Source organism: Myodes glareolus, chromosome 4, assembly GCF_982192425.1.
Source record: "Myodes glareolus chromosome 4, mMyoGla1.1, whole genome shotgun sequence".
NCBI classification, from domain to species: Eukaryota; Metazoa; Chordata; class Mammalia; order Rodentia; family Cricetidae; genus Myodes; species Myodes glareolus.
Window position 1 is genome coordinate 107510027 of NC_142029.1, and position 14411 is coordinate 107524437.

The 14411-nt window shown below is 40.9% G+C and overlaps 1 protein-coding gene across 1 annotated transcript in view; it reads left to right on the top strand.

Annotated features, from left to right (window-relative positions):
• Muc16 (mucin 16, cell surface associated) overlaps positions 1–14411 on the top strand; it is a 159861-nt gene that overhangs the window by 96943 nt on the left and 48507 nt on the right. Inside the window, exons 44-54 of the mRNA XM_087905954.1 lie at positions 939–1006; positions 5795–5967; positions 6926–6946; positions 7511–7576; positions 9058–9182; positions 9279–9346; positions 10402–10574; positions 11014–11049; positions 13320–13444; positions 13536–13603; positions 14199–14371. Of these exons, the coding sequence (XP_087762080.1) occupies positions 939–1006; positions 5795–5967; positions 6926–6946; positions 7511–7576; positions 9058–9182; positions 9279–9346; positions 10402–10574; positions 11014–11049; positions 13320–13444; positions 13536–13603; positions 14199–14371 (1096 nt within the window). The remainder of the gene's footprint in view (positions 1–938; positions 1007–5794; positions 5968–6925; positions 6947–7510; positions 7577–9057; positions 9183–9278; positions 9347–10401; positions 10575–11013; positions 11050–13319; positions 13445–13535; positions 13604–14198; positions 14372–14411) is intronic.

Below are 14411 nucleotides of genomic sequence, written 5' to 3' on the forward strand. Positions count from 1 at the left end.
CACACCAATGTCTGCTTTCCCTACCACCACTAAGGTCCCACCCACAACCCCCTCTTGCCCCACCTGTTAATATTAACTCATTCTGGTGCCTACCCACTCATTCCAAGTCTTCTTATACCTCCCTAACCACATCTACTTATTGCTTGTCCATGAATTCAAGACTTGCTCACCTGCCTTCCCCCCCTTCACTACAGCCCCACTAAAACTAAACCTTGCTATACTTACTCATACCTACCACATAGGTCTTGCTACCCTTTGCCCCACCCACTCTTTTCAGCCTTGACAACCTCTTGTTTTGCCAACTGATAATCTACCCAGTCTATCCCTATCTCCCTCCCATGCCCTTATCATTGGTGGCATTCTCACATCCCTTGCACTAGCCACAGTTGTTCTGTTCACCTGTTCCAGCCACACTAATGTCTTAATTCCCAATCAATTCACTAACCCCCACCCTGTCTCACACTGCATACTTCCCCCTCTTGTCCTTCATTTTGGTGTCTGCCCACATCGGTACTGGGCCTACCCATCCCACCCCTTCCTGCTTTTTTCTTGCTACACTCACTAGTTTCTCTTCCATCTCTCTTATCCCCACTCATCCCTCTCTTGCCACAGCCACTGAGGGTCTACCAACTCACTCTAGTTCTGTCTACTTTCACCTGCCCAACAGTCCCACTAAAACTTGACCACTTGCCTTTATTACCTTGCCACTGGTCCACACCCACAGCCTTTATTCCACACTCAAGAGTACCCTTGCTACAGATTTTAACTGATTGACATCTCTACAGCCTCTCTCACCTACCCAGTCTCATCCACATCCCCACTTGCCACACCCACTGTCTCCCCATCCCACCCCTTCTACAATCACACTCCCCTCTTGCCCTCTCCCCCTTTTCTCTACTCAGATTGTATATTAACTGAACCCTCTCTCTTCTTCACAGCTCAAACCTTTGTTCCAAAATACCAGTGTTGGCCTACTGTATTCTGGTTGCAGACTGACTTCACTCAGGTGAGACCAATAGAGTAGACCACCCAGGAAGACATTGTGGAGTTTCTATGGCTAGGTCTTCCTTTTGATCTCAACCTTTTCGCAGTCCCTGGGTGTAACATGAAGGGGCCTGCTTGATCATTGGGGTTTTCTGTCCCGCCCAGTACTCCACAGCTGGCAAGTCCCAAAGAAAATCACACAGAGATCTCTATAAGTTATAAAGCTGATTGGCCCATTAGGTCAGGCTTTTATTAGTTCTTGTAACGTATATTAACCCATTATTCTGATCTATGTTAGTCATGTGACTCAGTACCTTTTTCAGTGGGGCAGATCACATCCTGCTGCTTCGGTGGTCTGGGCAGGAGTGGGAGGAATCAGCTTCCTCCTTCCCAGAATTCTCCTGCTCTCATTGCATCACCTGGGTTAGGCTAGATTTTATACTCTCTCGTTCTTTAATCTCTCGTGTAGTTTCTGGCACAGAAACAAACAAACAAAACCAAAGCCAAAGAAAACAAAGCAAAACAAATCCCTGAAATAATCAACTTACAAAGAGAAAGGGCTTCTTGATAGTTTGGTTTTCATTTGCTTGTTGTTCTTGTTTTTGAAACAGCCAGGCTTGCAAAAATTTAGTGTATATCTATGCATGACCTTGAACTTGTTATTCTCTTCTCTTTCTTCACCTCTTGACCAGGCCCATTGTTTACGGTGATAGAATAATGATACTCAAAGTCTCATGCACACTAACTACATCAGCTCTCTACCAACTAAGCTACATCACAAACCTAAGAGAAAAGTTTCATTTTGATCACAGTTTTAGAGTGATCTTTATCCACAATCAGATGGATTATTGCTTTTGATTCATGGAGTGTTCACAGACCTAAATTAACCTTGTACAGGAAAAAAATAAAACTGAGGAAGATGAACAAGCTGGAGTCCTACAGTTTTCTTGAGAACACACCCCACAATAATCTAAAGACCTTTCACTCAGCTTCAACAGTCCCCCCACTTCCCAATAGCTCCCCCTAGGGATCATGCCTGGGCAGTGTGAATACCTGGCGGATACTTAACATTTAAATGCAGAACAGTATTTCTTCATAACTTATTTGGTTGTTCTTTCCAAGGGAGCACAGCTATTCCTATGTTCTGAATTGAAGACCAGCCCTCCAGTATTTGTGAAAGTCATAATCTTGAAACATACAGCCTTGGGAGGGATGTACATGGGTGCTGATAGAGGAAGTAGATACCTGCTTAAGAAAACAAATCATCCAAATCAATCCTGGTTATAAGTGAAGTAATAGAGGGTTATATCCAGATGGTCCTCATATCCAAGCATAGTGTTTCTTGTGATTAATATTGCAAAACCACTAGAAATTATGAATGTAACTCTTTCATAAGGGACATAATCTATCCTTTACAAAAAATGTTCTGCTGTTTTTATATAGATTCTAAGATTTAGTCAACTGTTCCTGATGGCTCACACACAACAAGCAGTTAGCATGTTTCAGACACTAGAGTATAGAAAAGAGAAATTGCAAAATTGTCATTATTATATGTGTCTGTTATATGTTCAGTAAAATATTTAATAGCATTATATGAATCAGGATTCTACAGAGGATAACCAGGTATACATGGGAAAGTCAGAATAGGGTACTGAAGCTAAAGGCTGCTGTGATATGGCATGTGGGTGCTGGAACCTCTAGAAGATCACTAAGTGCTCTTAACCACCGAACCCTCTCTCCAACCACTGTTGTTTTGTGTTTTAAAAATGTATTTGGCAGAGATCATGTACATATGTGTTTTATTGTCATACCCATCCCTCATTTTCCCTGTCCAGATATTCTCCCAACATATATCTCACCCAATTTATAACCTGTATCTTTTTTTTTTACTTTATGCATCTTTGTCTGAATAGTGATGTTCATATGTGCATGGATATGGGGCCATCCACTAGAGCATGAGCAACCTGATAGTAGCCATACCATCATGGAAAACTGGATACTTCCCTAACCACCATCAAATACCATAGTGCCACTGCTGATCATGGTCACTTATGAGCTCCTCCATGTCTACACTAAAGGTGTGACTGGCTTGATCTTATGCAGATTTGTTTTTTAAAAGCCGATAACATCACTATGTCCATTTTGAGTTGGGCAAATGAAACCAAGAGATAATATTGAAAAATTTGGAGATTAGGAAAGTATAGGAATTAAGGAGAAAATGAGAGATTACATCTCATGCCTCGAGATAGGTATATAATGACCAGGAAATATAGAGGGGAAAAAAGCAATTAGAGAAAAGCTTAGAAAAGTATAGTGAGAAGGCCACTTGTTTATTCCTGACTGCTCAGCCCCAAAATAACCACAAAGAAACTATATTAATTAAATCACTGGTTAACCAATAGCTTGAGCATATTTCTGGCTAACTCACATCTTAAATTAACCCATTTCCATTATTTTATATTTTATAAAAAGGGATATCAGGGATGATAGAGGGCTGAGGGGACAGAACTGATGGGAGAAGAACCACTAAAACACACTTTGTTAGATAATTCTATAATGATATATAACCCTTTAGTTATTTATTATTTCTAAAATATTGAAAATGGTTCAGTGAGCTGACAGCACTTGATACTCTTCTTAAGGACCCACATTTGATTGCCAGCACTACTCAGGAAACTCACAAATTCTATCAATGAACTTCTACAACTCATAAACATTTTCAGTAGTGTAGTTGAATACACAAGATTAACTTTAAAAAAATCAGTAGCCCTCCTGCACACAGATGATAAAAGAGCTGGGGAAGAAACCAGAGAAACATCACCCTTCACAATAGCCACAAAAAGCATAAAATATCTCAGAGTAACTCTAACCAAACAAGTGGAAGACTTGTATGACAAGAACTTTAAATTTTTGAAGAAAGAAATTAAAGAAGACACCAGAAAGTGGAAAGATCTCCCATGCTCTTGGGTAAGTAGAATTAACATAGTAAAAATGGCAATCTTACCAAAAGCAATCTACAGATTCAATGCAATGCCTATTAAAATCCCAACAAAATTGTTCACAAACCTTGAAAGAACAGTACTCAACTTCAAAGGAAAAGTAAAACACTCAGGATAGTCAAAACAATCCTGTACAATAAAAAACTTCTGGAGGCATCACAGTCCCTGACTTCAAACTCTACTACAGAGCTACAGTTCTGAAAAACAGCCTGGTATTGGCAGAAAAACAGACAAGAGGACCAATGGAACTCAATTTCAGGTCCAAATGGAACAAAGACTTCAACTAAAGCCAGCCACACTGAACCTTATAGAAAAGAAAGTGGGAAGTACACTTGAATGCATTGGCACAGGAGACCACTTCCTAAATATAACCCCAACAGCAAATACATTGAGAGAAACAATTAATAAGTGGGACCCCTTGAAATTGAAAAGCAAAGGACACAGTCAACAAGACAAAACAACAGCCTACAGAATGGGAAAAGATCTTCACTAACCCTACATAAGACAGAGGTCTGATCTCCAAAATATACAAAGAACTCAAGAAATTGATCATCTAAAGAACACATAATTCAATTAAAAAATGGAGTATAGACCTAAACAGAGAACTCTCAATAGAGGAAGCTAAAATGGCTGAAAAACACTTAAGGAAATGTCCAACATCCTTAGCCACCAGAGAAATCTAAACAACTTTGAAATTCCATCTTACACCTGTAAGAATCGCCAAGATCAAAAACACTGATGACAACTTATGCTGGAGAGGTTTTGGGGAAAAAGGAACACTCTTGAATTGCTGTTGGGAGTGCAAGCTGGTACAACCCTTTTGGATGTCAGTGTGGTGATTTCTCAGAAAATTAGGAAACAACCTTCCTGAAGACCCAGTAATACCACTTTTGGGTATATATCCAAGGGATGCTCAATCATGCCACAAAGACAGAAGCTCAACTAAGTTCATAGCAGCACTGTTTGTCATAGCCAGAACCAGGAAACAACCTAAATGCCCTTTGACCAAAGAATGGATAAGGAAAATGTGGTACATTTACACAATGGAGTACTGCACAGCAGAAAAAAATAACGACATCTGGAATTTTGCAGGAAAATGGATGGAGCTAGAAAACATCATTTTGAGTGAGGCAACCCAGATACAGAAAGAATTGTCACATGTACTCACTCTTAAGTGGTTTTTAAACATAAAGCAAAGAAAACTAGCCCACAAATCACTATCCGAGAGAACCTAGACAACAATGAGGACCCCAAGAGAGACATACATAGATCTAATCTACATGGGAAGTAGAAAAATACAAGATCTCCTGAGTAAATTAGGAGTATGGGGACCTTGGGAGAGAGTTGAAGGGGAGGGGAGAGATAGAGACGGGAGCAGGGAAAAATGTAGATATTCTCTCTTTCCCAGCAGCTATCGACTGCTGATAGTTCCACAGCAAAGGGTAAGCCCCTGATATACAATAGAAGTTTTGCTTACTTGATTCTTCTTTTATGCAAGTAAACATAGCTGCAGTGAGTTCATAAGTCTAGTAGCCACATCATATCCAGAAGACAGGATTTTACAGGACTCATCCCCAACTTCTAGTTGTTACTTTCTTTCTGCCTCTGCTTCTTCGATGTTTCCCAAGACTTGATTTAAGAAGGGGTTACTGAAGGTGTCTGATTAGAACTAAATACTCGGTCTCTTGTTCTTCACTAAGCCTGGACTCCCATTTCCATACCAGACCTCTTCTTCCCGACGGCCTCTTTGTGTGTCACTCCAACCATTCTCAAGACCATTTATGATTATCACTTGTACTCTGTCTCCGTAGTCCCAGGAAGAATGGAGAAGCCACTGGGGTGGACACAGTTTGCGCCTATCACCCTGATCACACAGGTCATGGCCTGGCTAGAGAGCAACTGTACTTGGAGCTGAGCAAGCTAACCTCTGGTGTCACTCAGCTGGGCCCCTACACTCTGGAATGGGACAGTCTCTATGTTAATGGTGAGACATGAGTATTGCTCATTTTCCTTTTTCTGTAACAAAACACCTAAGAATGACAAAGTCAGGGAAAGAAGGTTAACTTTGGCTCAGCGTTTGAGAAAAGATCTAGTGCTCCATGGTACAAAGAACATGGGCAGGAAGACAAGAATGCTGGTCTTCGCGTTACTTTCTCATTTTTAACCACTTCAGGGCCTAAGGCCATGGCATGGTACTACCAATATTTAGTGAGCATCTTCCATGCTCAGTTAAACTCCTCTGGAAATGTCTTTACAGACATGCCCAGGTGTATCTCAGAGATTATTTCAAATCCCATCAAACTGACAGCCAGGCTTACGCATTTCAGGCTGTTTACCTTTACTGCTGCTGAGAAGCCACATCCACTTCTTATCTTCTTTCTGCCTGACCCTAGACTTTTTCCTCCATCTGTGCAGCTTATGCCCACCAGATCTTAGTCACTACCTCTAGCAGCAAGTATGGTGAGGTTTCAGATGTCTGTAAAGTTTGAAATTTTCTACCATATACAACCTAGACATTAGAAATGAAGGCGTTCACAAACCTACTGTCTCTATACCGTACCTTCACCCTATCTCCAGTCTTGAGTGGGCAGAGATCTCTTTCCCTGCTATTGTTCCAGATATAAGCACTTCTTCTCTGGAAAATACAGAAAAATGGAGTTTCCAGACAATCATTTAGGGTATTTTCTCCCTAGTTTTTACAATAGGACCTCCCACTTCAACATAAAAGGTCTTGTTTGAATGTGGGTTCCTTCTGCCTGCCTGGGTGAGTTTGGTGGCTAAAGGTATGTTACAAACACAGTCTGAAGTAAAATGTGAAATAAAATCTTTCTAAAGACAGAATTAGAAACTCTAGTAATTTTAAGAGAGCTTGATTCATCTCAAAAGTTGCCTTCATATTGACAATCTCTCTCTTCCCTTATCACCTTTCCATGTCTCTATAGGTTACACCAATCCAACCTCAGGTATGATCCTGAACAGTGAGTATTACAGACATCTACATGTCCCTGTCTGCCTTGTATCTCCTGAAATATGAAAATATGGTTAAGCCAGGGCTGGAGAGAAGGCTGAGTGGTTAAGAGCACTGACTGCTCTTCCAGAGGTCCTGAGTTCAATTCCCAGCACCCACATGGTAGCTCATACCCATCTTTAATGAGATCTGGTACCCTCTTCTGGCATGTAGGCATACATGCACAGAAACACTGTATACATAACAAATAAATAAATCTTTAAAAAAAAGAAAATATGGATAAGCCAACCTTTTTTCTACTATACAGTTTAATTGGTCAGGATTTCAAAAAGGTTCATGGAAATATAGACTAAAATAAGGATAGTAAGGGTCACCCACCCTTTCGCAAAGCACACAACCCAAGGGTGATAACAAATATAAAATAATAGATGCCATGAAACAAAACACAGATTCTTGGAAATTGTCATCCAGGTTGCAGCCCTTCCTTAAAGATGTATCACAATTTGTATTTCATTCCTCATCTTAGGTTTTGTTTTGTTTTGTTTTTGTTTTGTCTCAGCACCTGTGACTACCACATCCTTCCCAGCTTCCTCTCTGGCTCCATTCTCTACAACTAATTCCACAGGTAGAGAAGGATACATGTTCTTACTGGTACCAAAAAGACAAACAAACCATTTCTTTTTTCAAGGTCCATCTATTTTGCAGTGAAGACTTTGTTTTTCATTCTGCAAACTAGTTACTCAGAGTCCAAATTCTGATCCCAGTCAGTACCACAAAGGAGTTCCTGAACATTGGTCTATGTACTTCCTAGATATCACTGAGGTCTCTTTGACCACCAATTTACTTTTTAACTGTTACTATGATAAAAATATTCTAATCAAAGCAACTCAAGGAAAGAATGAAGTACTTATTTTTAACCTTTTAAGGTACAGTCCATCACCGATTTAAAACAGCAGGAGCTTGAAACCTTTGGTCACATCACATTCACAACCAGAAAACAGAATCCAGGAGTACACGTTAGTGCTCCAGTGCCTTTCTCCATTTATACATGATAGGATGTCCCATCCAGGGAAAGATCCTGGATATAGTTAAAATGTGTTTTCCCATATCAATTTATATGGACAAGAAGGCGCTTCACAAGTATGCTAAGCTTATTTCCCAAGTGATGCTAGAGTCTATCAAATTGACCATCAACATTAACCATCACAATCACTCATGCTGAAGATATAATTGTCCTCCAAATATAACCGTTCTTCTTATAATTACCAAAGGCACAGGTAGAGTGCCAACCTTCACCCCTCTTCTTGCTCACCTCCAGCTGTCACTGAATCTCATCTCTTGGCAATTTGGGGACACTCTCAAACCTTTTCTTTCTCTGTATCTATATAATTTAGAGTTTATTGAGGCTAGCGTGTTTTTCCTAGAAAGATGTAGCAGCCCCTATTCTGGCTTCCTAATGTCTCCCAAGTAGCAACTACGACATTCTTTATGATGTGATTGTATCTATAGAATTCCTTTCTTCTAAATAACATTCAAGGGGTTCTATTTGTTCTATGAGTCACATCGAAGGCTTTGTATTATTTAACCATTACCTCTCTGGAGTAAGCTCAGAGGTTCCTAAAAATCTCACACCTGTACATCCCTCTGTCAATAGTGAAGTAATTTTAAGTTTCTTTAACTCACTATGTACTCTTCTGGAGTGTTCTCCTTATTGCTTAGATTCTAGCAACTTTTTGCTATGCTTTTTGTCATCCCTGAAATAATGCTTTCTACAAAGCTTTTTAGAGTCATTAGTTGGGTCACTAATTTTCCTATCTGCCCTTCTACTAACTTCTCCTAAATTATAATAGTTTGATAACTTCCCTAGAATATACTTTAGGTGATGATTCCCTATTCATCTTTGGATCTAAGGAGTTTGTCACAGAACTTTTTGCACATTAATTATCTCTGGATGCAAGAAGAAAGGTTCCAATTCTAATGTTTTAACAGGTCTAGAATGCCCCTTGCTTCAAAACTTGTTAATCCAACAATGTTACATAGAATTAGAAGCAGCCTTGGTCATTACCAGTTCTAAATCTAAACATCTGTATTTCCCCGCTGCTATAGGCATCGGCACTATCATGGTACCCGTCACTCTCAACTTCACCATCACCAACTTACACTACACAGAGGAGATGGGACATCCAGGTTCCTTGAAGTTCAATTCCACCAAGTGGATCTTACATTATTTGGTGAGTCCTTCCAAGAATCCCACTAACCCTACCTAACAACTCTCTGGCAAGGTCCCATCTATATTTTTTCTAACTCTTTATTTTTTTTTCCATCAGCTTGACACCTTGCTCAATAAGACCATCATTGCCACACACTACTCTGGATGCAGACTGGCTTCACTCAGGTGAGACCTCTAGAGAGAGAGTGTCCAGAAGCAGCCAGCAGAGACCATGTGCTTCTATCATCATGTTTTAGCATCCACTCTGACTCTCTAACACATTCTTCCTAGCCAGAGTAGGAATAAAGTATATATTGAGCAATTAGTAACTTTAGTAATAATAATAAATAATAGGAATTGTTTAGCATAGAAAATTCAAGTGACATTCTACTTAAAATGAGGGTTCTCTTAGAAGAACTGGATTTCCCGTATTCAGCATAAGCAAAAAATTTTAGGAAGGGTTAAAGAGATGGGTCATTTGGTAAAGTGCTTCCCATAGAAGCATAAAAGTGACCTCAACCCCCAAAGTCCACACAAATAAGCTAGGTGTGGTGGCAAACATCTGTAAACCCAGCACTGGTAACAAGAGAAACCCTGATTCAACAATGTGAAAGAACTAACTCCTGGAAGAGGCAGGCAGAGGACCAGAGCTCCCTGGTCAGCCAGCATATCCTAACTGGAAATCAACAGGTCCCAATGAATGACCCTATCTCAAAACAATAAAAAAGAAAATAAAGAATAATGCAGGATGCAGGGCTGGCAAAATGGCTTAGTGGGTAAAAGCATTTGCAATGCAAGCTTGATGATGAGTCTGATTCCCAGAACCAACACACAATGCTGGATTTAGTGGCATGCATCAGTAATCCTAATACTCCTGCAATGAGGTGGGAGGCAGACACAGAGGAATGGCTCAACCACCTGGCCTGAGTATGTGGTACAGCAGAAAATGGAGAGACCCTGATTCAGCAATGTAAGAAAGCAGACTCCTGGAAGCTGTCCACGTATTCAAGGTTGCTTATCTGAGTCTAATCACACACACACACACACACACACACACACACACACAATTATTTCTGATCCCAGTGTCTAAAGGCTCAGAGGACATATTGGAGACCGACTTTTAAACTTTATAACTATTCCTTTTATGATCTTCAGCCTCTTCCCTTCTGCCCCCTGCATTCAATGCCCCAAATGCTCTAGAACTGATCTCGGTGTTCCAATCTCTCATGTCTTTCTTCCAGGTCAGACAATCATAGAGGAGCCACAGCTGTAGACATAATCTGCACCTTCCTTTCTGACTCCATGAGCCCTGGGTTTGTACGAGATCAGCTATTTTGGGAGTTGAGCCATGAGACACACGGCATCACCCGTCTGGGTCCCTATACCCTGGACCAGAGCAGTCTCTACATTAATGGTGAGATCCCACATTTAAGCCATGAGCTCTCCCCCACTTAGAGTCTTAGGTTTTACTGAAGTTCTGACCAATTAATCCCTCTTTCTAGAATGATCTTTGTCCCATTTTTCTTTCTTTTGTGTCTGTGTCCTCTATTGTGATGACCCAAAAACACCATGAGGAAGTGGGTAGAATGTTTGCTTTGAATGAATAGGGTTTTTGGTCCCATCAGCATTCCAGTTTCACTTCTGAGAACTACTTCTCAGTTGTCTGACTAAGAGCAAGTGTAAAACCTTCACTGAGTCAATGACTAGCTCTACCCACCTTCAGTCCATTGCGTTGGTAGTTGTTTCCTCATTCTTTTCTTGCCTTTCCCTCTGTTTTTAACCCCAAAAACTTCATTCTCCTTTCCACTTAGTCCTTGATATTCATTCCTAAGTCCCTCACTTTTTCTTTACAGGTTACCATTTTGGAACTGCAACCCCAGCTAATACTAGTGAGTATTTCTTCTGTCATTGTCTAGGTTCTGCCTCCACTTTCAGGGACCCTCAAAATGGTTCTTTTTCCAAAGAGCTGATTCATTCATTGGTTGGAAGTGAAATCTTGTAGCATTGGAAGATTATTGACTATGCTCTGTTAATCTTTAGACCCATAGAGGCTACTGGAGAATCTTACATACATGCACAATACATGTTTCTTAGAAGGACAAAGAGGGTCTTAATAACTTAAGAGCTTTCGAGTGTTCCCTCCTTCAGACACTGTTAGTCTAACAGTATCCCATGCTTAGGTGCTTGCTCACAACTTTGTTCCAGGTTGAGAGCTTCTTTCTTAATCTGCTACTCAGTCAATCATTCTGTGATGGCACCCATCACTCTCAACTTCACCAACCTCCCCCAACACCTCAATGAGAGAAGTCACACCCTCCTCCCCTGTCTTCTTGGGTGAGAAAGACAGAGATTCACATACCATCTCCAACCACACTGACTCTTGCATGTGACCTGTTTTAGTTCTCCTACAGACCTGACTTTGTTGTCCTTAAGAGATAAACTGAGGCACAGTAACATTTTTTTTCTGTTAAAGGCAAGCAATAATTTGTGACGTTACCAAAAAAAATCAACGGTGGTTCAGGTCTTCCAAAGAAAGACAATAGGGAAGCAATTATGGACAAATTCTGAGCAAAGCTAGGAAAGTCCTAGGTTATTTGCAACTATGCATTATATAGCTCTTATTTAATTTGTCTTAAACCCCTTGTTGAATAAGTTACTGGGTGACTTCTGGTTGATTGAGATAGTTTCATTTTGTTTTTCTTCTTCACATTTTTCTCTTTTTATTTCTTCTCTCTCTCTCTCTCTCTCTCTCTCTCTCTCTCTCTCTCTCTCTCTCTCTGCCTCCTATATGCTGGTACTGATACTAGGATAAAAGAATAAAGCAAGCAGGAGAAAGAGAGATGGAGTAGGTCTGGAAGGAGGGTAACAAGGAAAAGAAAGAGGGGGAAAGAGGGAGGAGGTGAAACAGAGGGAAGGAAGGAGGAGAGACAGAGAAGTGCAAAGAAAGGAGGCAGAGAGGAAGTATAAGAAAGAAATAAATGAGGGAGAAAAGGACAAATAGGAAAGAAAAGAGAAATGAGAAAGAAGGAAGTGGAGTGGAACTGAAAAGAAAGGAGGAGTGGAACAAGAAGAGACGGAGAGGAAGAGAAAAGGTAGATGGCGAATAGAGTGAGAAGGGGAGAAGAGAGGGAAGGAGATGAAGGTTCTATGGTGACATTTAAAATATTCGTTAGTCTGACTACAGGGCAAGGCCAGTTCAGGTCCCCTCTCCTCTCTTGTTTAGGGTCTTAGTTGGGGTAATCCTTGTGGATTCCTGGGAATTTCTTTAGAGCCAGGTTTCTTGCTAACCCCGTAAGGGCTCCCTCAATCAAGGTATCTCTTTCCTTGCTCTCATCTCTGTCCTTCCTCTCTCTCAACTATCCCATTCCCTCAAGTTCTCTTCATCTCTCCCCTTCTTCCCTTCTCTTTTCCTTGTACCTCCGCACTCCACGCACACCCATGCTCCCAATTTTTTCAGACGATCTTGTCTATTTCAACTTTCCAGGTCGGTCTATATATGTTTTTCTTCTGGTTCATCTTATTACCTAGATTCTCTCGGGTCATGAACTATAGGCTCAATAATTATTTTTGTTTATAGCTAATATTCACTTATGAGTGAGTACATACCATATTCATCTTTTTGGGGATAGGTTACCTCACTCAGAATACTGTTTTCTAGTTCCATCCACTTGCTTGCAAAATTCAAGATGTCATTCTTTTTTACTGCTGAGTAGTACTCAAATGTATAAATGCGCCACATTTTCTTTATCCATTCTTCGGTTGAGGACCTTCTAGGTTGTTTCCAGGTTCTGGTTATTACAAAAGAAATGGAAAAGGAGATGAGAGGGAGAGAAAAAGAGAGGAACAGTCATGAGTAATCATCAATTCTTCTTGAGCAGATAATATGAGCCTTTCCCCTCACAAAACAAAAAACCTTTTGTTTATACCGAATCCACCTATATGGAAGGTGGGATGGTAGAAATGGTCTATCAAGATTCCTCATGCCAAGGGCACTCTTCACATCTGCAGTTGTCTCCATTGGCAAGTCACCCTTGGGTTCCCTGAGAGGCATAAAAGTAACCCTTGGACCCACTATATGGCACATTGATGCCCTCTATCTCCATCTACCTACTCTCAGGTCTGTTTTAGCTTTTAACATTATCTCTTTCTACCTACACAGCTGGAGAAGTTGGTGAGGAGATGTTCACAGTAAACTTCACCATCAACAACCTGCGCTACTCTGCCGACATGGGCCAGATAGGCTCTCCCAAGTTCAATATCACAGATACACTCATGCAGCACCTGGTGAGTCATCTCCTGCCCTCAAGCACTTCCATTCTCCTTCTAGTGTGGAAGACAGACTCTAACCTACTCTGACTCACTTCTTTCTCTACAGCTCAGCCCTTTGTTTCAGAGGAGCAGCCTTGGCCCCCTATACACAGGCTGTAAAGTAGTCACTCTGAGGTGAGACACAGTTTCCGTTCGCAGCTTCCCTCCTCTCCCCTATCAACCTCTTATCCCACTTGAAAACACTTGGAGTTGTGATGATGGGAGCACTTAGGATTAAGGTGTTCTCTTTTTTTGTTTTGCCATTTAATGATTTTTAAGTCAATTTACTATTTTATACCAACAGTGTACTTGTGATTAATCCCTCAGTAGTGTGGTGATGGTGTGGCTTAGTAGCAGAGTACCTTGTGGATATACCAGTTGTGGACTTAGCGATGGCCTGTCTATAGATCACTTATCAAGAATATATAAGCCCCTAATTTTGATGCAAACATCATAAAAATATTAAATTGTTCTAAAACAAAACAAAGCTTAAGGCTGGATACAGTAACACAAGCCTTTAATCCCAGAATTTGAAAGAGAGTGGCAGGCAGACAGATTGCTCTTCACCCCCAAGACGGAAATGATGGCACCCCATAGTCCAACGTAGTAATTCAATGAGTTTACTGGATTATCTATAGGCTTGAATTTGAGGGGTTATTTATAGGAGGATGGCCAACTCAAAGGCCATGGTTAAAATCTCCTCTTTCTCCCCTCTTTCTCCCCAACTTAGGTCAGTGAAGAATGGTGCCCAGACCCAGGTAGATGTCCTTTGCACGTACCGCCAGGTTCCCAACAGTCTGGGACTGCCTGCCAAGCCAATTTTCTATGACCTCAGCTGGCAGACCCGTGGAATCACCCGGCTGGGTCCTTACTCCCTGGATAAAGACAGCCTTTACATCAATGGTGAGTGTTTGCAGTCTCCACCTCCCTGTCCTCCTGCATG